The 26,107-nt window shown below is 32.5% G+C and overlaps 1 protein-coding gene across 1 annotated transcript in view; it reads left to right on the top strand.

The window, feature by feature from the left end:
• The window catches only part of LOC120337276 (utrophin-like), a 56,364-nt gene that overhangs the window by 23,700 nt on the left and 6,557 nt on the right, over positions 1 to 26,107 (top strand). Inside the window, exons 28-62 of the mRNA XM_039405014.2 lie at positions 292 to 435; positions 860 to 1,014; positions 1,460 to 1,604; positions 2,127 to 2,303; positions 2,912 to 3,080; positions 3,711 to 3,907; positions 4,830 to 4,994; positions 5,607 to 5,735; positions 6,011 to 6,109; positions 6,759 to 6,850; positions 8,412 to 8,550; positions 8,963 to 9,085; positions 9,869 to 10,078; positions 10,428 to 10,600; positions 10,821 to 10,962; positions 11,300 to 11,475; positions 11,931 to 12,045; positions 12,233 to 12,343; positions 12,712 to 12,811; positions 13,112 to 13,215; positions 13,626 to 13,785; positions 14,118 to 14,323; positions 14,739 to 14,893; positions 15,676 to 15,865; positions 18,661 to 18,818; positions 20,734 to 20,893; positions 21,149 to 21,279; positions 21,441 to 21,582; positions 22,037 to 22,210; positions 22,759 to 22,842; positions 23,345 to 23,450; positions 23,808 to 23,868; positions 24,260 to 24,396; positions 24,933 to 25,128; positions 25,552 to 25,637. Of these exons, the coding sequence (XP_039260948.2) occupies positions 292 to 435; positions 860 to 1,014; positions 1,460 to 1,604; positions 2,127 to 2,303; positions 2,912 to 3,080; positions 3,711 to 3,907; positions 4,830 to 4,994; positions 5,607 to 5,735; positions 6,011 to 6,109; positions 6,759 to 6,850; positions 8,412 to 8,550; positions 8,963 to 9,085; positions 9,869 to 10,078; positions 10,428 to 10,600; positions 10,821 to 10,962; positions 11,300 to 11,475; positions 11,931 to 12,045; positions 12,233 to 12,343; positions 12,712 to 12,811; positions 13,112 to 13,215; positions 13,626 to 13,785; positions 14,118 to 14,323; positions 14,739 to 14,893; positions 15,676 to 15,865; positions 18,661 to 18,818; positions 20,734 to 20,893; positions 21,149 to 21,279; positions 21,441 to 21,582; positions 22,037 to 22,210; positions 22,759 to 22,842; positions 23,345 to 23,450; positions 23,808 to 23,868; positions 24,260 to 24,396; positions 24,933 to 25,128; positions 25,552 to 25,637 (5,011 nt within the window). The remainder of the gene's footprint in view (positions 1 to 291; positions 436 to 859; positions 1,015 to 1,459; positions 1,605 to 2,126; positions 2,304 to 2,911; positions 3,081 to 3,710; positions 3,908 to 4,829; positions 4,995 to 5,606; positions 5,736 to 6,010; positions 6,110 to 6,758; positions 6,851 to 8,411; positions 8,551 to 8,962; positions 9,086 to 9,868; positions 10,079 to 10,427; positions 10,601 to 10,820; positions 10,963 to 11,299; positions 11,476 to 11,930; positions 12,046 to 12,232; positions 12,344 to 12,711; positions 12,812 to 13,111; positions 13,216 to 13,625; positions 13,786 to 14,117; positions 14,324 to 14,738; positions 14,894 to 15,675; positions 15,866 to 18,660; positions 18,819 to 20,733; positions 20,894 to 21,148; positions 21,280 to 21,440; positions 21,583 to 22,036; positions 22,211 to 22,758; positions 22,843 to 23,344; positions 23,451 to 23,807; positions 23,869 to 24,259; positions 24,397 to 24,932; positions 25,129 to 25,551; positions 25,638 to 26,107) is intronic.

Genomic DNA, 26,107 nt, shown 5'->3' with positions numbered 1-26,107 from the left:
TTGAAAATAAAATGATGGGTGAAGGATTGGGTTCCACAGAAATTGGAAATTGATTGGGGCATTGTGGTAAAAAACGATATTTTTCAACAATAAACATAACAATAGCTCAACAGCAACCGATAGTCGATAATAATATTAATTGTAAATGTTCAATTTTGTACGGTAAACAGTTATACCTAAGTAAATGAAAGGAAAAAACAGGTTTTAAATAGCATTACCGGTGATAAACCTTGTGTATTTTTTTTCGCTGAGTGCAGCCAAACAGATTTTATTGTTTTTTTTTCTATTTAGGATTTTGAAAATCAAATGGAGGAATCGCAATTTGTACGATTGAAAGATCAAGTCGATCAAATGTCTCAAACTATGTTAGATGGTGATATTTTATGTGATGTTATACTAGGAAGATCCGAAGCCATTGAAACCAGATGGAATGAGGTAAAGTATGGTTAGAAGTTAATTAAATACCTGAATGTATTTCTAATAAAGCCAATAATACCAAGAAAATGGTAAATATAATATAGTGGTTTTCTTGATATTCGCCACTTTCGACGGAGGAAAGTTTTGCCTTCGACACCAGATTGAGGGAAAGTTATAGAGAGAAAATCTCATTTTGACCACAGAACCATTTTTCAATTATCTGCTGAGAAAGCTTAGTTGGCATTGATACTTTTTAGTTTTCTACCGAAGATGCGACTCTGATTTTCACCACTATTAGTCTGAAGTTCTGACTACAAAGTTTTTGAAAATACAACCTCGGCAACGGCCCCAATACAGGGTTTTGTTCTGAGCAAACGAGTTCAAACAATTATATTTTATATATAAGGAAATATGAGCCTAATTACTAATCTCATTTTTACAGGCAACATCATCAGGATGGAAAGGAATTGAATCATTTGATGAAATGCAGCAACCATATGACTCTGCATCAGACGCAGTTGAAAACGCTAAAATTTTGTTAAATGACTTGCACTCCGTCACTAATTCATTTTATGAAAATTGGCATAACCTTCCAAGGTATGATAATAGGGATTTTTTGGTTTCGTAAATTCTTTCCAATGTTACTTCATTGCTTCATAACTATTCCAATGCTATGGACATGTCTGATTTTCCTGAAAGTTATAGATTTTAAATGAATAACGAATATACCGAATATACAACATACTTTTTTTTCTTTTATGTTCTGTATGCATATAATGCAAGAGTGAAGATAACTTGATTAAATGATTCAAGAGTCTTGCTGCACACAAACACAAGTATATTTCTAAAATAGTTTCTTGTGACCAATGTCAAGACTTCCTTTTAATCTGGAATTTTAATCATGTTTTGTGTCGAGAATTACCACCTGACTTGCTAAAACTATGAATTTGCAAAAATCTTTCAAACTTTTGTTTGAACTCATCGTTTGGTTTAGACTTCCCCAATTTTGGCACTGTTTATTATTTTGTAAAATCTTGTTCAGTAAAACGGAATTGGAAACAGCAAGAAGTAAAGTGGATTCTTCTGTCAATTTATTAAACAATTCTGCCAGTGGATTGAAACGTCTCCTATTGTATTCACAACTTGAAGAAATCGAAAACTTATCTAAAGATTGTGAAGAAACTTCGGTTGGTAGTTTTATTTTGTAGAATATTATTTCTGATATGAAAATTAGTTCTTTTGTGTTTTGTGAAAAAAAAGAAAATAACATTTGCTGATATTTCTAGTGGCAAAGAGTTTTTAGACCAGATTTTTGAAATGATGCATTTTAGTATTTTTCCAGATCTGGGTAACAAATAAGCTGATTTTTTTTTGTGCGAGAATAATATAATAGAAATGAGTAAAACTTATTTGTAACGTCTATGATTAAATGGCTATTGCTGCCTTTTTTTTAAATATCGAATGAAAGCCATCTCATACATATGCCAATTATATGGACACATTTCATATTTTTATTTTAAAAATTGCGAGTTTCACCAGAAAAAAAATTTATTTGTCCAAATTTCTTAATTCTTCTCGAATAAATTTTTGAGAAAGTGATGATATGACTCCACTCAAACAATATTAATCTTATACTCTGCGACACTCAGCTGTTGCTCAATCCAATTCAGTATGTTCAAAATGTTCACTCAAATCAAATCTTGTTCTAGAAATCACTGGAATCTACGAAGAACGATTTTGAAAAATGTTCAACGTACGTCGACTTCAAGAACAATTTGGAAGAGGCATTTGAAAGCTTGGGACAGTTGACCGGTCACATGCAAGATCTCGATGACCTGAAACCTTGCAAATTCTCACAAATGCAAGATAGACTACAAAAATATGTGGTGTGTATTAATGTAAAAATATGTTAGTTGTTGGTGGGGGATAGGAAAGATGAGAAGACGGCTTAAGCAGCCTTTTGTCCGGTTACCAGTACATGGGAATAGTGAGCCAGTTGTTTTCAGATAAATGGACTTGATGTTCAAACCGATCAAATATTTGAAAGCATTTGAAATTGCTTGTACAGTGCCTTGTTTTGAGTGTGATGAAGGAAAAACTTTGGTAACAGAATATAAGAAGTAGGATGAACTGCGCCCTATCCATGAGATTCTGGTTGTTTCAAACCCAACATCTTTAGGAAAAACGAAGCGGTGCTCTAATAGCTAATATGAAACACTTGAATTGTATCTTCTTTTATAATTAACTGAAAAATACTCTTGCACAATGATGAAAAGTTGATTTTTATATTCCCACTATATTATTTTTGATTTTTATCAATTCTTCATTATGTATCTTGTATTTATTTTTTGCTTTTCTTATCACAATGTCTCACAACCTTCCCCCCAAACAATCCCATGAATAAGCAAACGATGATATTTAGGGAGTTATGTTTTGGAAAGACCGTTTCCAGTTATGTTTTCAACGACTTACATTGTTTTCTAATTTTCGACAGCATCTCTACTCATCAGTCAGTGAGGTCAAAGGCCGTGTCGAGTCTTTAATTAAACAAGGAAGAGAATTTACCCGAAATCTAGAACAGCAGGAAGATGCACCGACTCGAGTTTTCAAAGAATACATGGATGAGGACATTACATTGCTTAAAGGGAGATTCAATTCTCTAGGTAGGTGGAGTTATATTTTTCAGTGAAATTGAAACGTAGATTCTCAATTAGCTCCAAACTAACAATTTATGACCATCATAAATTTATCGTTTGAAAGGCTTTTTTAGCTCCAGTTAAAAATTTCAATTGTTGACTTCTCTGAAATTACTTTCCATGCTAAGATTGGGTAGTTGAGAAAAGGGAATTTCATGAGTTTTTAATTCCGAATTATCTCCCAAGTCAAGTCTCTAAAGTAGTTATTTGAGTTTATTTCAATGAATCAAGTCAATTTGCAACTCTGAAGAAGTTTACTTGAGTGTGAGTACCTAGAGTGTTTTGCAACTGACTGACTATGATGGATTTAAATATTTTACTTACAATCTCTAACTTTGCATGCCTAACTACTCACTCTCTACCTACTCAAGGTACTCTGGGATATATTTATTACTCCAAAAATTGAGTTGATTGCTCAAATCTTTTGCAACATTGCCAACTATTGTGAATTTGAAAATATGCCTTAAACTCTAATTTCATACTTCATATATCTGATTACTCACTCACTCTCCACACGAACTGCTCACTCAACCTGTGATATATTTATTATCCCAGGAATTCTTTCATTCTTTATATTTATTTCTCACTTGTCTTCAGGAAAGAATGTTACACTTACAAAAAATTCATTGGAAAGCTCAATGAAGACAGTTGCAAAGTTTGAAGAAGAAATGGCGTCGATATCTGAATGGACTTGGAACATGAAAAACCAAGTTAAAAGTCGATCTATATTTAAAAATGGTGAATTGACTGACGAAGATATGAGAGAGCAAGAAATTTGGATTGGAGATGTTATGGTATGTGCTATTTTGAACTGTCAGAGTCAGATTTTTTATGTTTTTGGCCCGTTGGTTCTAACTATTGTAGGACTTTGGTATATCTTAGCTTTTATCGCCATCATTTCTTTCCTAGTGTAGTAAAACCTAATGTTATGGAATAAAATATGCCAAGTAGTGTTTTTCCCACATCCTAAATGTAAAATCTGACAGTCACTAATCTGAGTGACAAACGGTGATTAATGACCTTATAGTTTTGCCAATATGGCGAAACCAGAGGAACGATATCAGACGAGACAATGACAGCATTTATTGGACCATGCATTCTCATCAATTTTAATTCACTGTTTTTCCACTGCTCGTGTTACTGAGTTGTTCAGTATGATTATTACCTTCGTTAACACTAAATTTTTGTGGGATTTGATATGCTTCCACCGAAAAAAGCATGACTTTATCAGACTTTGCCCAATAAAATTGCCAAAATAACTAACATAAGTGGGAATTATTAGCCAGTTAAGAAACATGGTAAAACCTTTATACAATACAATCCATCTCAACCAGAGTAAAAAAAATTGAGATGATTCTGTCTAACTCAGTGGTTCCCAACCTTTTTCGACATCTTCCTCCGTTGTTTTTTCATTCCATTGTTTGTTTCACTCAAAGAATTTTAACGTGGCACTCTGACTTCCACATACAGAGATTCAATAGTTTGTAATGTGTCTATGAATATGTGATACTATAACACTAAATAATCTTTGTGGAGCCACACCAAATGCAAAGTAATATTTTCTAATTTCCGCTCCAAGAACATTAAAACTCCTTCATGGGAAAACGCTGGACTCTAACTGAAACTGCTGAAGAAACTTTTTCACATACTATAGCACTGAGTAGATTCTTGAATAGTTTCGAGGAGGAATTAAATTATTTGATATTTCTAATTTAGGAGGATCTTGCGGACCAAGAAACTCTCCTGCAATCTGCTCAAGTACTCCTCGATTCACTCGAGAAAACGTTCGATGTGAGTGAGGGTGAAGAAATTTATAAACAACAAAGAAATCGTTGTGATAACTTTATCCAATGTCTTGAAGATTACGAATCCACGCTTAAGGTGAACTATTTTATGTGAAACTGTATGTGCATGTGTTTGTATGTTGCAAGGTAGGTTGATTGAGGCACAGCTGGTCCTGTTGTGCTAAGCTTCAGGAATATGCTCGCCATAGAACCTCTGATTACCTTGTGTGAGTTTGCCGGTTCGTATCCTATGCGGAATAATTATATGCAATAGGATTGCTCGACTCCTCACTGTCGTAGGGTGGTACATGTAACCGCTAGTCTGTTACGCCCTTCTTCACCATCATGTCTATACATCTGGAAGAAATAACTGTCTAACTAATGCCATACCCAACTGCTAACTGGACAAAAAGCTGTGGTTAGTTATATGATTAAATCGCCTTATCGGTTTTTTTCTCCCCTGGGATGGAAATGATCTTGAGTTTGAGAATCCCTGGTTATGGGCCTAATTATATTGGTATTGGCAAATTAAGGATCTGTGTTTCGAAATCAAGTTCACCACTTCGACAATGGTGTAATAAATCGGGTAGGCAATCTGGAACCAGAAAGATTTTGATCCCCCCCAAAATAGTTGCTTTGGTATTTTCTTCTACAGAAACTTGTTTAGGGTTTATTCGTCATTTTTTTTATTCAATTTAATTTTTTTTAGGAATGCAAAAATCATTACCCTGAGTATCGATCATCTATGCAGAGGGTTTTAATCTGGTTGAAAACCACAGATGAAACAATAAATACATTAAAGCAACAGCCCAGTCATGAACAAGTACAAGTTCACAAGGTTTGTTTTTGTTGTTTGCTGTTAAACTTAATTAGGAAAATAGGAAAATATTACTTTGTTGTTTGATCAGCCAAACCAGTCATGAGTGTGTTATAAGGTGAGGTTTAATGTGTCGATTGTTTATGGTCGGAATGTGGAATATATCACACACACTGCGGAAATATGTATAGACCCATCATTGCATAAAGTTTGCCGACTACTGGCTTAGCAGAAGCTCCAAGAAAAATATCCTATTTCTAAATTCAATATTTCTTTAAAATAAATTATTTTTTCAGAGACTGATTGAAGAATGTGATGAAATGGCTTCAGTGGTTGAGAATATTCAAATTAAAACTAATATTATGTTGAAAGCTGGGGATGATGCCAGAATACCAGTAAGTTTAAACTTACTGGTAAAAAAATTCTGCCTAATGTTATATTAAAGTTTGTGCCTTGTCAATTCAATTTATCATATTGCTTGCAAGACACAATACAATGGATATTTCCCTGACTCAGGAAAAATTCTTCCTATACTTTACTAAAGCAAAACTTTTGGTACCTATTTTGGTTTTGAGAAATGTTGTCTATAAATTGCCATCACTTTGATTCGAAATATTCAACCATCTGCCATTTAAAAGTACGGGTAGGAAAGTTTAGCCTACTCTATCACAGCTATTTCCGAACTAATTTTTGATTACTGTAATTGAAAACAAATCTTTTAGGAAGACTGAATAATCATTGAGTTATTTGATTTATACGTAAATTTTCGAAACACAACCAAAAACCAACAAATAGCTTGCAAAATCAAAAAAATGAGGTTATGTTTACAACCATGTCTGAAATTGGCCTGGGTGACAAAACGTCACTTTTTGCATTTTGCGGATTAGCCAATGTTATGGAAGTAAACGAGAAGAGCGATACTCGCGGAAACATCTATAGATTTCATATTATCAAGTTTTATTTTATTTCATTTAAGCCCTTATTCCCTCATTTAATCCCTTATTTTGACTATTCATGTAATAAACAAAAATCCTATTTTCTCAGATCAAAGATGAATTTGTTAAGTTATTAGACGAATGGGATTCAGTGGAAAAAAGGTTAAACAAATTCACAACTCAGATAAAACAATCAAATAGGTTCGTACCTGAAATATCATTTATTGTACTGAAAGACCCAAAAGCTTCAAAAAATCTGCCTCATCAAGTTAACTTAGCTGTTGGTATGTCAGTGCAATAGAATTAGGACTCGGACGTTATATAAGCTCGAATATTCTATCATAGTTTATTCGTAAATTTGGAGTTTGACTATTGAACTTTTGCAAACATTGGTATCATATGAGATTTTTTATTTACTCATTTGCTTTGGAAATTATTCTAAGGAAGATATTCACTCCGATTAATGTAGTTACCATAATTTTATGATACTGCAATCTTGTTACTATTCAGTATATCTCATTTTCAATTTGTCGTGAACTACAAGTCTTGCGTGGGATTTAGCATTTATGTGTGCTAACGCTCCACTATAAATCTACACAGTTTTGGTAGCTTTTGGCATTCCGGTGGTTGCCTATGAATTCCTTCAGAGATGAGTCTCTTTTACTTCTGAATAAGTGTTGGGGAACTTGCTTGAGCACATTCTCTTAAAATAAAACTTTGACTTAGAAAGGTAGAAACGATGAAGTGAACGATGAAAACAGTATTAAAAATTTTTTTTCAGTGTACCTATTTATTGCTGGTCTGTGCTCTTATTAACTTTCTATATTACTACTAAAATTTACTTTTCAGAAATACTTTTGTCCACGAAACGACTGGTAATTCACACATATTCATTCAGTTTTTGTTGATTTCACCCATTTCGTTTTATTTTGTCTCTGTTTTGGGTTGAAAAACTTTATTTTGCCAGCAATTATATTATGTTGTATTTTTATGGATTGCTATATCTGGATACCTACATACTGTTACGATTTTTGGTAATATGTGATAAACAAGCAATGCAAACAGCACTCAAGTATATGCATTCTTAGGTTGTGGCATTTCATCTTGTGTATTCTATGTCCGCTAAACTTCAACTCACCAAAATAGATGGTGAAAATCTTCAAACTACTTTTTTGATCAACAAAATTTTGCAGTAAAGCAAACTAGCATTTTTTTGCAGTTTTCAAGACAAAATGATTGCCATGTCTTGGTTCAAATTTCTGTTTGAGGCTAGTGGAGTGTTTTTATTTAGGTGACTTGAGTGTTTGAGTAGGTGACTCGAGTTGAGTCAGTCACTTGAGTGTCCTCAAAACAGGCATGGATAAGTTATATGATTGAATGGATTTCGTTTAATGTATGAAATTTATGTTCATTTGTCTCCTCACCCTCTGTTTGATGTTTTGTCTGTCTGTGGGTTGTTTGTCCGTTATTGGAATCATTTGGTATTTGTTTTGTAAATATTTTTTCGTTTGTCCTAAACTCATTTCAAATATCAGCTCTGCGTAATTTTATAGTGATACTGTTTATAGTAATTATATATCAACCGCTTCTTTTCAGGAGATTTTTAGAATAAAGTTTTGAACGTCCTATGTAAAAATGTACAAATTACAAATAAAATTACAAAAATGGTGTGCAACCTTTATAAAAATACAAGCAGGCTATATTTTCACAGGATTGACTTGACATTTCAATTTTATATTATTATATTGTTTACAAATTCTAGATCGAGATCTTCTTCTAGTGAAAGTTCGTCAACTTCGTCATCAGATTCGTCTTCTTCAAATTCATCGTTATCGTCAGATGAAAATGAGAACGACAATATAGATCAAAATACTTTAATTCTTACTAATCCTGTGCTAAATGTAAGTTTATTTTAATTTTGATTCATGTTTCCAGCACACAGCATTAATCTACAATTTCATTTACTAAAACAAAATTTTTGAATATTGAGCAAGGTTGTCCGAACCAAATATTCAATTGTGTAAATGGCTAAATGCAGACAAGCTCAATTATGGCACAGAAATTATGCAGTATATGACAGCACCTGATGTACCATAGTCCATCGAAAGTTGAGATTGTTTATGTATCCAGTTCAGCATGCACATTTTGTGGCAGTTGGCTAGCAGCTCACATACTATTTATTGCTTTCTCGATATATTTTACCTGTGATGTGAAAAATTTTGGTTTGCATACTCAAATACCATCAATGTCTTGGTCACGTCTTTCAGATGAAAAAATCTGCCAAATCAATTTAAATTTATACCTTGTCTTCAGGATAAATCTCTTGATAAAGACTTGCAACCTGATAGTTTTTTAATGACGTCGGGAACAAGATTGCGATCAATTCAAAGCAGCAAATCTTCATCTTCAAGTGATGAAGAAAGGATAACAATAAAGGTACTGAATAACTTACATCTGAATTATTCAAATTGTATCTTATGGCAAAGTACAGTGGGCATATTTAGAGTATAGCTTAGATGGTATTTCCTGAAAATGGTATAAATCTCCCAGTAAAAGGAGACTAATGGCCCATTTGACGTTTTTGCGAGTGCCACAGTTGATGTTTTTATGATATCAGTATGGTATTTGTCTCGAGAATTCTCCAGTTTTTATTTAAGGACAATATTCTACAATAATCTATTAGTAATCTTTCTTGATATCAGGTTCTCATGGAATAGCAGTTTTCTGATAATAAAACTGTTCCTGAAATTTTCCTGTAGAATTTGACAAAAGTAGTAATGAGCATTGATAATTTGGCTGAATTCCTCATCCAAAAAATCACTCAGAATATTCTTCTCTGAGTGAGACCCGTGGAATATTCCACCCAGACAAAATTCAACTCAAACTCAACTAAGAGACTTTTCGGGTGCATTTTTTACGGAGGGAATTCCTATTACTATTATTGCACTTGGACATGCTCAAGTCATAGACTCGACTTGAGTTTGACTCGAGCGACTATTTAACAAAGACTTGAAGTAGGTAATCTAGATGGAATAACTCGAACTCGCCATCAAATATTAATCAGTGGGACGCTGTGATTGGCATGACCTGGACTCAACTCGAGATTCAGATGACTGATTACTCGAGTTGACGCATGATTCGGGGTTCAGAGACTTTTACCCAATGGTTATTCATAGTATGATTACAATTTGTTTTTAACAACATCACCGTTACCATTAGCAACCCGAAATAAAAGTTGTCGAAGTTGTTGTCGACGAAGAAGATTGCAAAACAGATGAAGAGAGAACTGCTTTTACTGATCCACCATTTTATATTGAGTCTTTGAACAAGCTTCTTCATAAATTAGCGGATATTGAATTGATGCTCGCACATCCTGATCTCAATTCAACTTTATCTGATAAATTGGAATCTCAAATGACATTGCTTCAGGTATTGAGAATATTTTCGTAATATTTATCTGTTCAGAGTTAGAGATGGTAAAGTATTTAACTACTGGGACCTTTACAATGTTGACGTCATTATCGAAAACTTTGGGTTTGAATCCTATGCTAATCACATCACCAGTCTATGATAAGTTGGATAGTCAAACCCGAAAAATAGCATATTATTATACAAATTGCCTTATTTTAATTCAAATGATTAAATAATGTTCATTAAATTAATATTCATGTAATTCTAAGCTCAAATTCAATTGAAGCACTAATTAAAGCATGTACTAGTATTTGCTTGTTCAGGCTTTGTTTAGAGTTAACCTCTTTTTTTGTTGTTAAATTTTCAGAAAATTAAACAATCTCTTGATGATGAGACGAGTACGGTTGCCAAAACACTGGAAGCGCAGAAAGAATGTAGCGAACTGGCGAGTAACGATGAAAATATTGTCATTGGAAAACTAATAATGACGTTAAAATATGAATGGGAAAAAATTAAAAAGGATTTCTCTGAAAAGCAGAGGTAAAAATGAATGTAATTTTGTTGAATTAATAGTTCACCTTTTTGCAAAAACAAATTTTTTAATTGACTTGTCATAGTATGTCAGCAACACATTTGGCATTGCATTGGCATAGCGTTTGAAAGGTTCAAAAACGTCATAAGCCGTCTTGTCAACATTCCTTTGTTCGTAAATAATATGAAATTCTCGTACTGATTGTATTTATAAATTTCTAATTTTAAGAGCCCACGCGGATAAAGAAAAACTTTGGACTGAATTTTTGAACGATACTAATGACGTACAACAATGTATTTCTCATTTAAACGCATCTTTGTCGAGCATCAATGACACAACAAGCACTGATGATCAGCAAGAGGCTGTTACAGTAAGAAACTTTTTTTCTTAAATTTTGGACTCCAAGATGTTAAATATTGCCCAATTTGCCTTCTTTTCAGTCTCATATTGGTAATTTGATTTATGTGTCTAAGTATTTGAGCCAGGGTTTTCATAACTCTGCTCTCAACACACTTGGGGGCTCCGAACAGTTGACTGGGCACTGTGTGCAAATGCATTCCCCAGGTACCATACCATTCACGATAAAAAACAGTAATTTAAAGTGAATTGAATGTGATAACATAATACTGATGGCACTGATAATAATTGATGGAAACGCACTATTTTTTTTTTAATTTTGAAAACATCTATAATATTATATATTTCAGCAAATAAAAGAAGACATGAATCGATATCGGCCGAGTGTAAAACGATTAACAAAAAATCACATGTATCTTATCGATATGTCTATGTTATTACCTGATAGTTCAGCAGCATCTAAAGCTACCAAACTTGAAAATGATTGGGAAAGGATTGTCAAGGAAACAAAGGATATTGAGAAAAGGTGGGGATATTGGTGTTAGGGATTGATATGGTCTTTGAAATTAACGTTTAAACCAAGCTTGTGGAGCCAGAGTTTTGTATGAATTTATTCATATTGAATTCGGAGCTGAAATCATATTTTTAAACTTCTGGGGAGTCGGAAGTTCAAGTCTGAGTCCGAATAACATACTCCTATTTTGGGTCATAATGGAAGTCAAAGTCCGATGGAAACTAAAAAAAAGCAGCGGACAATTGAAGAAGGCTTGTTTTTTAAAGTCCGGAGCTGGATCTGGTAAAAAAAAACTTTTTAAACCAGGAGGAGCCTTTAAAACAATATAGCATTATGGTGTTGCATTACGCATTGGTAAATAGCAATTGGTATGAAGCTTAAAACATTTTGATAAATAAACGAATATTATAATCGCGTAAAAATCCAACAAATTTCCTTTCTTTAATTCAACGGAATATCTACTTCAGGCATGAAGAAATGAAGAAATTAATGATGGATGCAATGCAAGTAACAACATGGATCGCGAACAAAGAAGAACGAGTTAAAGATGAAAATAACATGCCAGATATGGAAGGAATTGTTGTACGATATTACACACTTTTCTTTATTTTTTATGGTTTTTTATTTTTGCTTTGAGAAAAGCTTTGAAATAAGCATTTTTTGGATTGTGATCTTATTTGTGGATTGTGTTACAGCTCTACATCTTTAAAATATATAGTTTATTTTCAATTGTCACTCGTCATTATCTTTTTAATATTCTTCTTTCAAGGTCCGAATCGATGGCTTCCTCAGTGAAAACAAACGTATATCACGCGAAGAACAATTTGCTTTAGAAGAATTGAGAGATACAATTTATGCCACCAAAACAGCTATATCAGAGGTAAATAATTTCGATATAAAGTAACAATATAGGTCCATTGTAGGTCTGCCATGCCTGTCTCCCTTTAGTTTGATCGTCCCGTTTTTTTTTTCATGGCAAATATATAACTTTCGTAAATTTGTATGAATTATGTCAATTTTAGTGAGGCTTTATCAAAGCGTTTTGGCAAAATTGGCATCCTCAAATGTCTGAAAAAATGAAATGTGTGAACATTTTTTTCTTACAATTGTGTGTCGAAATTCAAAAGTGGCTTAGGTCTTAGAAACAGTTATTTTGCGTCTAAGGTGGTGGCTGCTAATTTTCTTTTTACCACTCGTTTAAATGGGGGTTAGACCATATCATTTTTCAAACTATTTTTATTGTTACAGAAAACAATTGAAAAAGAAGAAAGTGAAGTGATCAAAGAAACGAAAATAATTACTGAAGAAAATCAAACTTCTGCAGCCACAGAAGAGAAAGCTCCATCAGGTTTAATTTTTTGCAATATTACAATCATAAACAAGAAAATGGAGTTCTAGGATTTAGCTCAAAAATTGTGTCAGGAGCCGTACTTTGTGGAATAAACATAGAATGAGGGTTAGGATTCCAGCAAAATTTTAACAAAAAGTTTAGGGGATTGACCAAAATCTGTTCCATTATTATCTTTTTTTTAATTGAATTTGTGATATATGACTGTGATACAATAAGAACAGTTAGACTCTGACACCTCATCCCTGTCATATACATCAAATCAACAATTTGCTGTTCTCACATTTTTCTTTTTTTCAGAAACGGGAGAAGCACAAGACTCTTCTGATGTAAAAGGTGTTAGATACAGAGCACATGCGTTGAGAAAAAGTCTCAAATCTTTATCAGAGAAACTTGATTCTATCGTAAGTTTTTCAACGTATTTTCCTAATTCAACTCATTAAATATCCATCGACTTGTTGTTGAACATTACTCGTTTAAAAATTTCATAGCCAGTTACAGATAATAGACACTTGGCCAGAGCTCAAAACTCAATATGAAAAACTGTGAATAAAAAACTGCTAATTTACATAAGAAGCGCTATAAGAAACGTTATTTTCATTGATATTTTCAACGGAAATTAATATCTATGGGCCGGATGAAACACTTTGGTGGGCCGGATCTGGGCCGCAGGCTGTAATTTGCCCACCCTTGTTTTAGAATGTATTCATGATTATTTGGTTCCAATTTCTAATGTATTCGATATTTGATTCATTTTTCTACATTTCTTGTTTTATGGTTTTTGTAACAGGATTTTTTTATTTATTCTTTACAGATTGTACTTGTCGGTGATACAGAAGATATGTCAAAATCAGAAATTCAGATTCGTAATTTAATGCATTCTGTTATTGAACGTGAACCAAAGTTAACGCAACTTCAAGACGAATATGAGGAGGAAGATAACGAAGACAAGAAATCTAAAGAATTGTTCGATGGTTAGTCTTTTTTGTGTGAATTTTAATATGAACTCCGTACAAGTCACCACTAAGGAGGTACGATTTATGGAAGGACCGGCATGTTCACTCAGAAGGAGGCATTGTCTGAGCAGCCACTGATGTTCAATATCAAACATGATATACTGTAATACAATATGTTACATTTATCAAAATTTTTTTTATTCAACATCTGTGTTGTCCGCGAAAATTTGTCACGAATACAGGGATTTAAAAAGTTGTCCCTGTCTCCAACTCCAACACCATTGAAAACTTTCCAATCTCCAACCCTAGCTTTGACCTATTCTTTAAAATAAAACTAATCTTTATGGTAGAATGCAAGACCACATTTACAAAGTTAGCAACGGAAACGGAAAGTCGACTTGCAGTTTTGTCATCAATGCAAAAAGATTTGAAACAATGGCAAGACGTTTATGATGAAACAAAGGCAATGTTAACTGGTATTCAAGAAAATATGGAAGATAATTCCGAGACAAATCAAACTATTGATTCATTGGAAGCACAGAAGACACTTTATAATGTGAGTTGAACATACTTGGGTGATTTTTTTGATTATGCAGAATTCTTTTTTGAGATTGAGTTTTTGATATATTGGGATTTTTTTGTCTAATTTTTATTGTCTTCAAACTAGAGTAAAAGCTAGAGCAGAAATAGTATTTTAAAATACGTACGATTCTTCAAATAGTCACTTCCTTCCTGGGTTCATAACCTCTAATTTTGAAACCCATTAGAACCAAACCTCCAAAATTAGTACGAAAAAGTATATGTAATATTTTTAAATGAGTCTTTTGCATCTTCAATGACTAATCTTGGGTTTAGAACCTCCATACATATCAGTAAATACTTGTAAAGATGCTTGTTCGGATTGGAGGCATGAAAGTGCTTAAAAATTGTTTTCAACTCTATTCGCCTCAAATTATTCATTTCGCATTTAGACACATTTATCATCGCTTCATGCTGTTGAGTTAGCTGTTGAGACAACTTGTAACTTATCATCAAATATTGTTGAAAAATATACAAACGATAATTGTAACAGCGTTAATTTCTATACAACGGATTTAAAGAACTTGTATCAACAATTACAGAACGAGTAAGTACTAATCTTTACTATATTATTCTGTCGAAATGTCACCTATGATTGGCAAAACAGAGTGACCAAAACCAGAAAATTCACCATACTTTTACATGATGAAATTTTTTTTTTAATCTTGGAGGGGGGTATCTTAAAAATGTTATGTCCAACTTGTCTCGCTTATTGTATGAATTTCACTTCATAGGCTTACTTTTATCTTCTGACCACAGTATTATATCCACCCTGACACACAAAATAGGATGACCCACTTCATATGCTCATTTAACCATTAGCCCCAAAATTTCTTTCTACCTCATTCAGAACAGAAGAAGAAATGGTAAAAGTCTGACAAATGTGGAGTAAGTAGGGCTATTGTGGGCAGGGAAGATGTGCTACAAAGAGCACATAGAATTTTTGAGATATTAAGTCCAGAGTAGACATTATATTTCATAGTCTACAGCAGGAGTGTGCAACCTTTAAAACAGGAGGGCTAGATAGAAATAACTGGGTGAAACTGCGGTCCGCACCTTTATTTAATGTAGGCTTTCTAATAGTTGCAACAAAAATTTTGGTTATTGATCCTATGACATGCACAAGCTCAGGTATACCCTATGGAAAGGAATTGGTATTATTCACATGTAATTTTCTCACATCATTCAAAATAGGCACTTCTTCACAGGCCGCACAATTTTCTCTCTGGGTCTACAGAGCTGTGTGTCATTGTAACACTAATATTTTTATGTACAAAACTAAAATAAAAGGTTATTTTCTTTTATAATTGTCATTTTTTCCTATTTCAGTGCAAAAACAAAAATGGAAAACATCGATGAAACTTTGACGAATTTACGACAACTATCTATCGATGTTGAAACGTTCGTTACATGGGAAAGCGATATTTCAGATAATTTAACAAATTTACAAGAAAATTGCAAAGATCCCGCATTAGTCGATGATGAAGTTTACAAATCATCTTTGGAAGAAAAATTGAAGGTGAGAAACTTAGAAATTCTTGCAAAATATTTGGGGATGACCAAAACCAAATATAATCTACTTTTTTGAATACATTCTATGGCAGTGGTTCTCAAAAGGTGGGATGCGTTCCACAAGGAGGCTGTAGACCATTTTTTGAGGGGACGTGAAGTTAATTAATAATAAAAATATTTGTTAGATTTGATCTTGCCCGCCTTGTTTGTTCCTCAAACTTTTCATTTATTTCATTATTTACGTTTCATCCACATATTTTCAATGTGTTTTTTAAATTAAACATACTTTCGCCTCACTAATCACATCTCTAATCATTTCTTGGGCAACAGACGAATGAATATCAGATAATTTTATGCTTGTTTAACAACGCAGTGTATAATGAGGCAGACCATGAGCCCAAAATATAGTTTCAGACTCGAGACAACAGATACATTCTTGCTAAATTTTAGCTCGTCCAAATATGATCGACCATACCATAATGGCATTGATCATCTTTTACATTCTTGCTATGTTGTAGCTTGGCCAAATGTGATTGACCATGCCATAAAGGCATTGTTCATCTTTGATTTATACTTAGCAATCGAAACAATTTGAGTGAGTTAAACCTTCACACTCAATGCTGAAAATCAATCAAAACAAACCTCCCAGTAACCTTTTCGGCTGTCTCTCTCATCGACTATAATTTGTTACCAAACAAGACCCCACGTTGATTGTTTTTCTGTTTTGATTTCGGGGTCCAACGGTTTACTATAGGAAACGGATGTACCGGAAACCCATACCTGTAATCCTATCACCCAGTGTTTTCACCCTTTTCTCCTAAATCAAACGAGAGACAATTGACACCTTTATTTGTGTGAATCACTTTGCCAAATGTAATTAACAGAATTAGTAGCTTTGACCACTTAGCAATCAGTGCATTATCTAATTGTCTTTAATAGCGTAAGGTGGTTAGTAGCTTATGTGCATTGAAGATTCAGTGTTGTATAGTGGTTAGACTTGAAGAATTGACTTGATGTTTGTAACAATCTATCTGGAAAAGTAAGGTATTCTAGATTTTTCTATTGCATTTAATTTTTTTTTAACATTCTAACAAGTTGATGAATGTGTTTGTTGTGAAATCATGCATATATGTTGAATTTTAAGACTTAAATTGTGACTTTACTGCAAAATAGGGGGAGTTTACTGAACTCGCTTCTTTTTCATTTTGACTATCATATAGGTGACTTTTTCAAAGCATGTTATATTTTGATTTGTTTTAAATTAAATAGTTTCAGTCAGTCCTTGCTAATAGTTGAACTAGTGAGTAAATTTTTTTATGTTTTTTCCTGCTCAAATTTATCAAGGAGAAATACTAAAAGTTTTAAGTGGTAAAAGTCATTGAATTGTCTCAATGGTGTCAAATTTCAATGAGTATAATCACGGGGTAAGCAAACAATAAACATCAATTTCATTTTGGCAATGAGAACAAAATCTTCACAAAAAATAATAACTCTGGATATTTAAATCGCTCCAAAATCACCATTATTGGTTGTTGTTAATTTATCCTTTATATATTTTTTCATGTTGTTGAATTAAATTGAGTTTTTACTTCTGCAAAATTCAGCAATTTCATTGTCTTCAATTTTCTATTCAATTCAATTCGAATTCTTTTATATATATAATATGGCCACAATTTTTAAATCTATTATGCCTTGATTGGACGAAATTTTAAGCTTCATCCAACAACATTAATTTGTAATATTACTTATAAAATATGGTAAGCTTTTATTTAACATACTCTGGTGAAAAATATACGGGATTTTGCAATTTTTCTGATGCACTGCTAAATCAATAAACCATATGAAAAAATATTTTGAAATATCTTTGAATAAAAAATAATTAAATTTTGGCCACCCCTGGTTTCAAAGTGGTTTTACGACTTAAATTACACTGCAAACATTTGTCCAACATTTGTAAGAGGTCATTTTACTATGGTCAGTCGGTCAATCCTCATTAATCTTCTGTCTTGTTTACTTGCTCTCTTTGCCAATGAGTTTAGAGAAGCAAAAGACCTTACTTCTAGAAGTCTTTGTGGTAGGCTGTAGTGTGAATATGTTAACTTTAGTTTTTGGTCAGAATGTTGGGATATCTCTGTATTTTTTCATTTTGAAATATTGGGCGAGGGTGAGAGAAGACCAGAGCGGAATACGCTATTTTGATTAAATTCTGAAATTTTCCAAGCTAGTTATTTAAGAGCGAGACATGTTTAATTCAGAAATTGTTTTATTTGGTGAATGTACAATGTAGTTGAATTTGATAATGTAGCAAAATAAAAACCTCAAACTTTTATTGGTTTGCTATTTTGTATTGTATTCCGAGTGAAAGAAAATGTGTTTTTCTGACTGCCACATAGTTGATGAAAAATTCCAGTTAGTTAAAAGCAGTTACATTGTGTTTCAATTTTTGTTATTTAAGATTTTTTTAATTTTTTATGACTTTGGAATTGAATACTAATAAGTTAAGTTACATTCTATGTATTGATATTTACCGCTGGTTGAGTATTACTAGTTACTACTAAAGATGAGTTTTGAAAAGAATTTTTTTGAATATACACGAATAGATGATTCGATGTTGAGTTTTATATCATAATTATACAAATAGTTATATTTTCATAGAGTCTAATTTTGAAGGTGCACAATTGTCAAAATATCATTGTGTTGGCTGTGTTATTAAAAACAATTCGTTAATTAAAGTAACACATGTAAATTAATTTTTATAGAAATCTCTTACTTAATATATACTTTCTATATTTCTTATTCTAGTCTTACCAAGAAGATTTTGATTCACACGAAACCATGTTTCATCGGTTAGCCGACACTGGTGCTCAGAAAATGTATAGTGAGGACACAGTTATGTCTGACAGATTGAAAGATATGGCTGTAAAATGGAAACATATCACCTGGCAACTAGCACAAATACAGTAAGTGTATCTTGATTTTTTTTACTTTCATTTTCAAATACATGCAGACGAAGTAAAAAAGTGAAATGTGATGTCGTAATAAAAATTTGCTGTAAATGTTACTGAAATATGACATCATAATACCATTTTTTGAACCATTCACATACTTCAACTCTGTTCAAGGCTATGTCTGAGTACTGATACACATTGAATTACTATTTTGGAAAGACCCAAATCCATACAGTTTATCGTGGGCTATCCAAACTAGCATCACCCTTGGGTTAAATGATGGGGTTTCAATGGGAATATTTACTTGCGACGCCAGCATGGATCCAGTGCCCCACTTGGCTAAAAATGACGAGGCTAAAATTCGAAAATATGATGGGACTGTGGATTAATTAATTTATTGTAACCGCATTCTAATTATGGTGGAGGTGTCAGAAATGGACTGAATCAGGGGTGTGCAACTTATTTTCTCGGTTGGCCTTAAAACTTCTGACATCGAGCTTGTCTGCCCAAGTTTTTAAATATACAAACAAATATACCAAACTTTGGAATTCACGACCATTTTGGACCTGAACGGAATATTATACTGGAATAATATTTTAATGATACTTCAAAATGCTGAAAATTTTACTTCCATCGCTCTGTAAAACTTTGTAATTACTTACAATTTCATTAGTATATTATCCCAATCTTGCCAACCCTGTCTCAGAGTGTGATATTGATCTTTATTTACATGTGAATTACAGTTCATTTCACTTTTTATTTGATAAAGAATCCTGTGAAATCAGGAAAGAGAAATTCACAGTTTGGTATTAAGTGCTAATTGCATTCCAGGGTCAACCTCCACGCTTCAGTGCTTGATTAGTTCAATCAAACACAGTGAAATTAGTTGAATGACAATATCTAAGTCAGTTAGATTGAAGAGAGCTTAATAGGTGATAAATCAGGACCTTATGGATTAGAGGGGGCACTTTATAAAGTTATAGATAGTTTAGAATTTTATTTTCTGTTGCTATAATTGGCCATATGATTTTTGCAAAATTCAATTGTGCCTTATGTGTGGTAAAGCTATTTTTTAATTTCAGAATTGCATCAAAAATTTATAGGATATGGAGTTTACTCATCAATATTTTTGCCTGATAATGGTTGTTTCGTTAGGGTTGTTGTTGTTGTTGTCATGAAAACGCATTTTCCACTTGTGTAATGGAACAATTATTTCAAATTTCCAGTACTCAAAAATGGAAGTCGTTAGAAGGCCATTACTTTTTTTGTGTGGGCCCCGGTATTTCATTCTTAATTTTGTTTTTTATGTTCATAGGACACCTTCATATGACATTTGGCGCGAATTTTGATGACGTTGTGATAGTCATTTGACTTCCGTGTACATATGTTCGGGCATTTCTCTCTTGTTCCAAATTGAATTATTTGAAACAATATTTGTTTCTGAGGTAGAGCATTAATAACAAGAGCCATAATAGTATATATATCTTTTTGTGGGTTTGCCAATTTTAAATGAGGTTTTCCCAAATGTATATTACTTTAAATGCCATACATCCCATAATAGTTCCTACTATAGGTCATACTGTATTGAATACCACAGTGATGAAAGCTATTCTCTGGGGAGAGCATGCAGTGTATCATAGTTATGTCGGAGTTTAATTGGAACTGTAAAAAGTATTGTTGTTTAGCGGAAGGATCAGGCCAAATGTGAGATAGTTGAATGTAAGAGTGAGTGAATGGTTAGATTTAGATAGTTGTTTGTAGTTTATGGCTCAACATAGCAGTTGTACCAGCTTAGGGTTCAGGTTGTGCGCCATCTTGGTGCACGTACTTTGGGAGCGACGTTTTTTTTTGTTCTGAAATGTCTGACCAATTTATTATTTACTTTATTTACTATTTTAATTTATTTATTTTTTCTCATAAAAATTAGACAAAGACTAGAAATGAATGTTGAAAAATGGAGAAGTTTGATTTCCGTTATGCAAGGATTATTCGATTGGTTGAAAGTAAAAGAAGAAGAATTAGTTGGATATTTTCTACAACTTTCTGGAGATCTTCAACAATTACAGCAACAACAGTCAGACCAAACGGTAATATTGCTAATTTTCCTAGAAATTCTGAAATTTTTTGACTGCCTGGACTGGCGGGCCAAGTAAGTTTGGCGGAAAAATTACATTTTATGAACAATATTTACAGTGTTACAAAAGCAAAAGCTAAAACATCAAAATTTGGTTTAAGTTTGGTTGTGCAAGCATTACGCGAGCCAGATTGAATTACCCAACGGGCCGGATTTGGCCCATGTCAGATTTATAATATGAATTATGTTTATTTTTATTTTTTTTTAGTTGTTTGCGATGGAAATCAAAGCTAAAGAACTTCTGATCAAAACGACATTGCTGACTTCTTCAGATATTTTAACGAAACACAATAAAGCAAAACCTCCGAAAATTAACGGGCATAGTAAAATGGTTAATGGGTGGGTGCAATTTTTTCGATTGTTGTATAAACTGAATATTTATAATATTTTTTTTAGATATTATACATCAATACATATACGATAATAAAACATCTTTCAAAATCTTGGATATAAATCTGACCTTTTCTACTTGATTTAATACAACCAAATACTCCCTACAGCACTCAGCAGTATCAACTTGATGAGGAAGCAAGTAAAGTATTGGAAAATCTTCAACAATTACACAACGAATTAGAAGAAAAATGGACAAAAGTTAATTCTAATTTGGAAGAATGGAAAACTAAGATTGAGACTCTCCTACCGGTATGTCCTATTAATTATAGAGATTGGATAATGATTTTGGATCTCCGCCATGATACATATTATGACATCACACAGAAGACAGAATTTCAGCAAAGTGTCCACTTAATTTTTGTTTTTGAAAAATTATTGAAGTTCTGTCTCGGTGAAAATTTTTATATCGCCATGCCAACAAAAAAGTTATTCGATAAAATGTTACTCAGTATATTTTGCCATTTTTTCCAAATTTTTCTGAAGTCTAAAATGTTAATTAGTAGCACTTTACAAATCGATAGATATCAGTAGTTGCTTGGACAGAGCTTTGTTCGGAGCAATTGGCTTGTATAAAAAAAAAAATATTCCTTGCTATAGACTTTTTTTCTGCATAATGATCTCTTTTCATCAATTTAATATACTAAAAAATATCAGTATATATAATAGCTTTCTAAAACTTTTTTTCATGTTTTTTAAAATTCAGAAATTGCAATTAATATCTCAACAATTGGAAAAATGTGGAATAGTATTACAAAATGCGGAAGCTCAATACGAAAATTTCTCACTAGTTAGCGACCTTCCGAGTGAAGCGTTACAGGATCAGATAACGGAACTGAAACGATTTCAGACAGTTTCTATTCAAGATATCAGCGGGAAGGTATAATTTATCAATGCTGTCTTCCAATGAATTTGAGTTTATACATTTCAAATAGTATTTTAAAATTCAGATATTCTATCATAAATTATCTCTACCTGACTTTCCTTCAAATTTTCTTGAGAAACATATTTGTGATATCCTCAATTACTGTTGAAAACTCTTTCTTCGACCAACCTATTTATTTTTGGCAATAAATTAGTGCCATACTGACTGTATATTATAGCTGGACGGATTCGTTCGTTTGACTGATGGAAATTTAATGTAATCATTAAATTTTGCTGATTGCATTTCTCCTTGGATATTAATGCTAACTTTTTATCAAGCTTCATAAAAGGACTTAGAATGTTAAAAAAACTACCTTGGTAACCATTGAAAATATAAAATAATAACTTCTTCTGTGTCTGTCGTCTGTTTTGTGTCCATTGGCATTGATAGCCTAAAAATAGTATGTAGGATTGGTTTGTTTCTGTGGTTCATCAGTGTCATGTCTTTTTTGTGTCCGAGCAATAATATGCGTTTTCTAACTCTTTCTTTAACAATTTTTTAAGATGAATGAAATTGAAGAACACTTGAAATTTATTGATGAACAAAAAATTGAACTTTCGTCAGATGTTTTGAATCGTGCCGATGATGTAAGTGTTATATATTACAAAAAAAAGTATTGTTTCTTTAAATTTTGTGATCGACAGTATGGATCTACCAAACTCTTATTTAGAAAACAGTTAGTTCGAGTTTGCTATTCATGTTGAAAACTATTATCAAATAAGCAAGCTGTATTCATCCTAAGGTACAATCTGTTGGTCTCTCTCAAAACAATTTCATTCTGTCGAATTAATTACAATTATTACATATATTCATTCATCATAAAAATGCAAATCACTATTTCTGTTAGTGGTTCTACTAACAGCGAAATATAAACAATACTATTAGCACACTCTAAAATCCTAAAATTTTAACTAAAAATGTGAACAATAACTAACTAGGTTTATGCCACCTAATTTGACATCACAGGTTTGAGATTCATTATTCAAACCTCCTACATACTATTAAGAATCATTTATTATATGTGGCTGCATGTCTGAAGCCTTATTCAGAGAGAACTTATTATAAAATTTTGATTGTTCAAATTTACAGTTGAGAATGAGGTTGAAGTTACTTCAGGTATCGACAGAAGAAAGAATGAAACAATTAGTGGAAGCTATGAGAGATTTCGGTCCAAATTCACAACTTTTCTTGTCTAGTAAGAAATTTTTTGTGATAAATTTTGTTTGTTTCTAAATTTATTTAATCCAATTCAAATGACACTTTGTATGTAACATTTAAGGCTTTTATGTTAGCGACTTTCAACAAACATTAATGGAATATTGCCATCTGCTCAAACTCACTCATCCACTCCATACTCGTGAGTGAAATTTAGTTTCACTCTCTCACCCATTCAAAAACTTCTTACGCAGTCATGCACTGAACAGCGACTTATATCACATTTTTGGTAATTTTCAAAGTGTAATAGTTTACTCAGGCCGTGTCTTTATATGCAGACGTTTTACACATAACATGTCTGCATTTAAATAAAATTACTTTTAATTTATCTTTTTAGATTCCGTTGATGATCCGTGGGAAAGAGCTGTGGCCAGTAATAATATACCATACTATATAAAGTGAGTATATAAATGGTTATTGTACACAATTTTTTCCATTCGATTATCTCCGCGTAATTGGAACACATATTTAATGTAATTACTTTAATAAGACCATAAAATGAACATTTTTTATTTTTATGTAATATCTCCCAATTTTGAGCTGAAATATGTGTTCAACTTATTTTCTATTATTGAAAGTTTGCTTACCCAAAAGTCTGCTGTTCTATTTATTGATTTATGGGGAAACTCTTTTCTCACGATATATGAAAACAATTCATCATTTTACACTTGTACGCAACTTTTTTAAGCGAACTCTTGTGCTTAACTCTCAAGTCATACTGGTACCTTCATTGTCCATTACTCTTATTTTTAAATGCGATACCTAACAAAGATTTTTTCTTTTTTCAAGTCACAACAAGCAAAATACAGGTTGGGATCATCCGAAAATGATCGAGTTAATGCAATCTATGTTAGATTTGAATGATGTCAGATTTTCAGCTTATAGGACGGCAATGAAATTACGAAGATTGCAAAAAGGTCTTTGCTGTAAGTAAAAAAAATTTTTTTCTATGATTTCAAACGGATTTTTCTACTTTTTTCATTCCACTTGAACATAGCAAAAATTCAAATATCAAGTATGGCATAGCATACAGCAGGGCTACTCAACTATTTTATCGAAGGTCCGCAAACAAAACTTCAAAATTATTTCGGTCCGGTCATTCCATAAATGATATTTCGTCATCCTTAAACGAGCACTTCCTCGGCCGACTAATGATTAGTAGCAAATTAAAATTGTTCATTATGGGGTTATTGTTCTTTTCGTATATATTTAAAACTATGAAAGTCATTTTATAATAGGAAATTCAAAAAGTGGGGCTAATGATCCAAAATAAATAATTAGGTGCGGTCCAAATCCAATACTCGAAAGGTCCGGATTCGGACCGCGGTCCGCCAGTTGAGTAGCCCTGGCATACAGTACACAATTTAGATGGTTGACTAGATGTGTGTACGATGGCCTATTTCTACACGTTCTGTGCCTTATTATGAGCTATGTTTGATTATCCTAAACTTTCCATTTTCAGTGGATCTCCTCAAACTCCAGACGATAATTGAAGCTTTCGAGCAACACAATCTTAACGATGAAAATATCGGAATTCTACCTCTCATTGGATGTCTCACAACTGTATATAATATTCTTGAAAAACAATTTTGTACTCTCGTAAATGTACCATTATGCGTCGATATGTGCCTGAATTGGCTTTTAAATGTCTATGACACGTAAGATTTTTGATTACTGTATATTTTTATTGTATTTATTACCTGTGTTTATATGGTCATATGGTAATATATTAGGGATGGTAAAATGATCTCTTGAAAAATCAATTGGAAAAATAGTGCTGTAACGAGATCATGAGACCTCACTTGGAAGTGAAGGAGACTCATCATTAAGCTAAGTTATAAGAAACCACCGTAAAGCCACTGAAACTATAAAATGGTTGTGAATTTTATAAACAACAGCAATTTCTCATCGTAAATCTTTTAATGTTATTTAATGAATAGTAAAATTCTGTGATTTCCATGAAGAGTTCACAGAAATTTCTATAATGAAATAAATCAAATTAATGGCAAAATGTTCTAGCTAATTTTTTGTACCGTCATTGTTTTATTGGAATACAATTTGAAATTACAATTTATTTTTAGTGGTCGAGGTGGTTTCATTCCAACCCTTTCATTCAAAGTTGGATTGGTTTGTTTATGCAAAGCACCATTGGAAGACAAACACAGATGTGAGTTTATTTATTTTCATTTTTGCTTGATCATTTTTAATGATAATAAATTAATAATCATTTCCAAAACATACTTGGAATGAACTGATCTGGTTTCCAACTTTTATTTTATTCCCTGGACAACTGAACATTTTTTATATTATTGTGTTGACTGCAATTTACTGATGCTTTTTTGTTAGGACATACACACACTCAATTTCAAGTTGATCCTCATGTTAAGATGTGTTAGCTTGTAAGCAGAAGACCAGACTAATAAACTCCTCAACAACTTCTAAAGTCAATTTAACATCTATTTCAGTTAATATTACAAATATTTTGGCTCTATCAACACCGAATTTCAGTTACAAATCTTCATGATAATTTTGACCCTTGTAATATCAAAAATGATACATAATTTTTATTGCTGTTCAAATATTTTTATTTGTATATTTGGTAATAAAAGCAATCAACATCAATCTTCATTATAATTT

The sequence above is a fragment of the Styela clava genome, chromosome 1 (genome assembly GCF_964204865.1).
Source record: "Styela clava chromosome 1, kaStyClav1.hap1.2, whole genome shotgun sequence".
Lineage (NCBI taxonomy): Eukaryota > Metazoa > Chordata > Ascidiacea > Stolidobranchia > Styelidae > Styela > Styela clava.
This window is presented reverse-complemented; position numbering and strand designations above follow the sequence as displayed.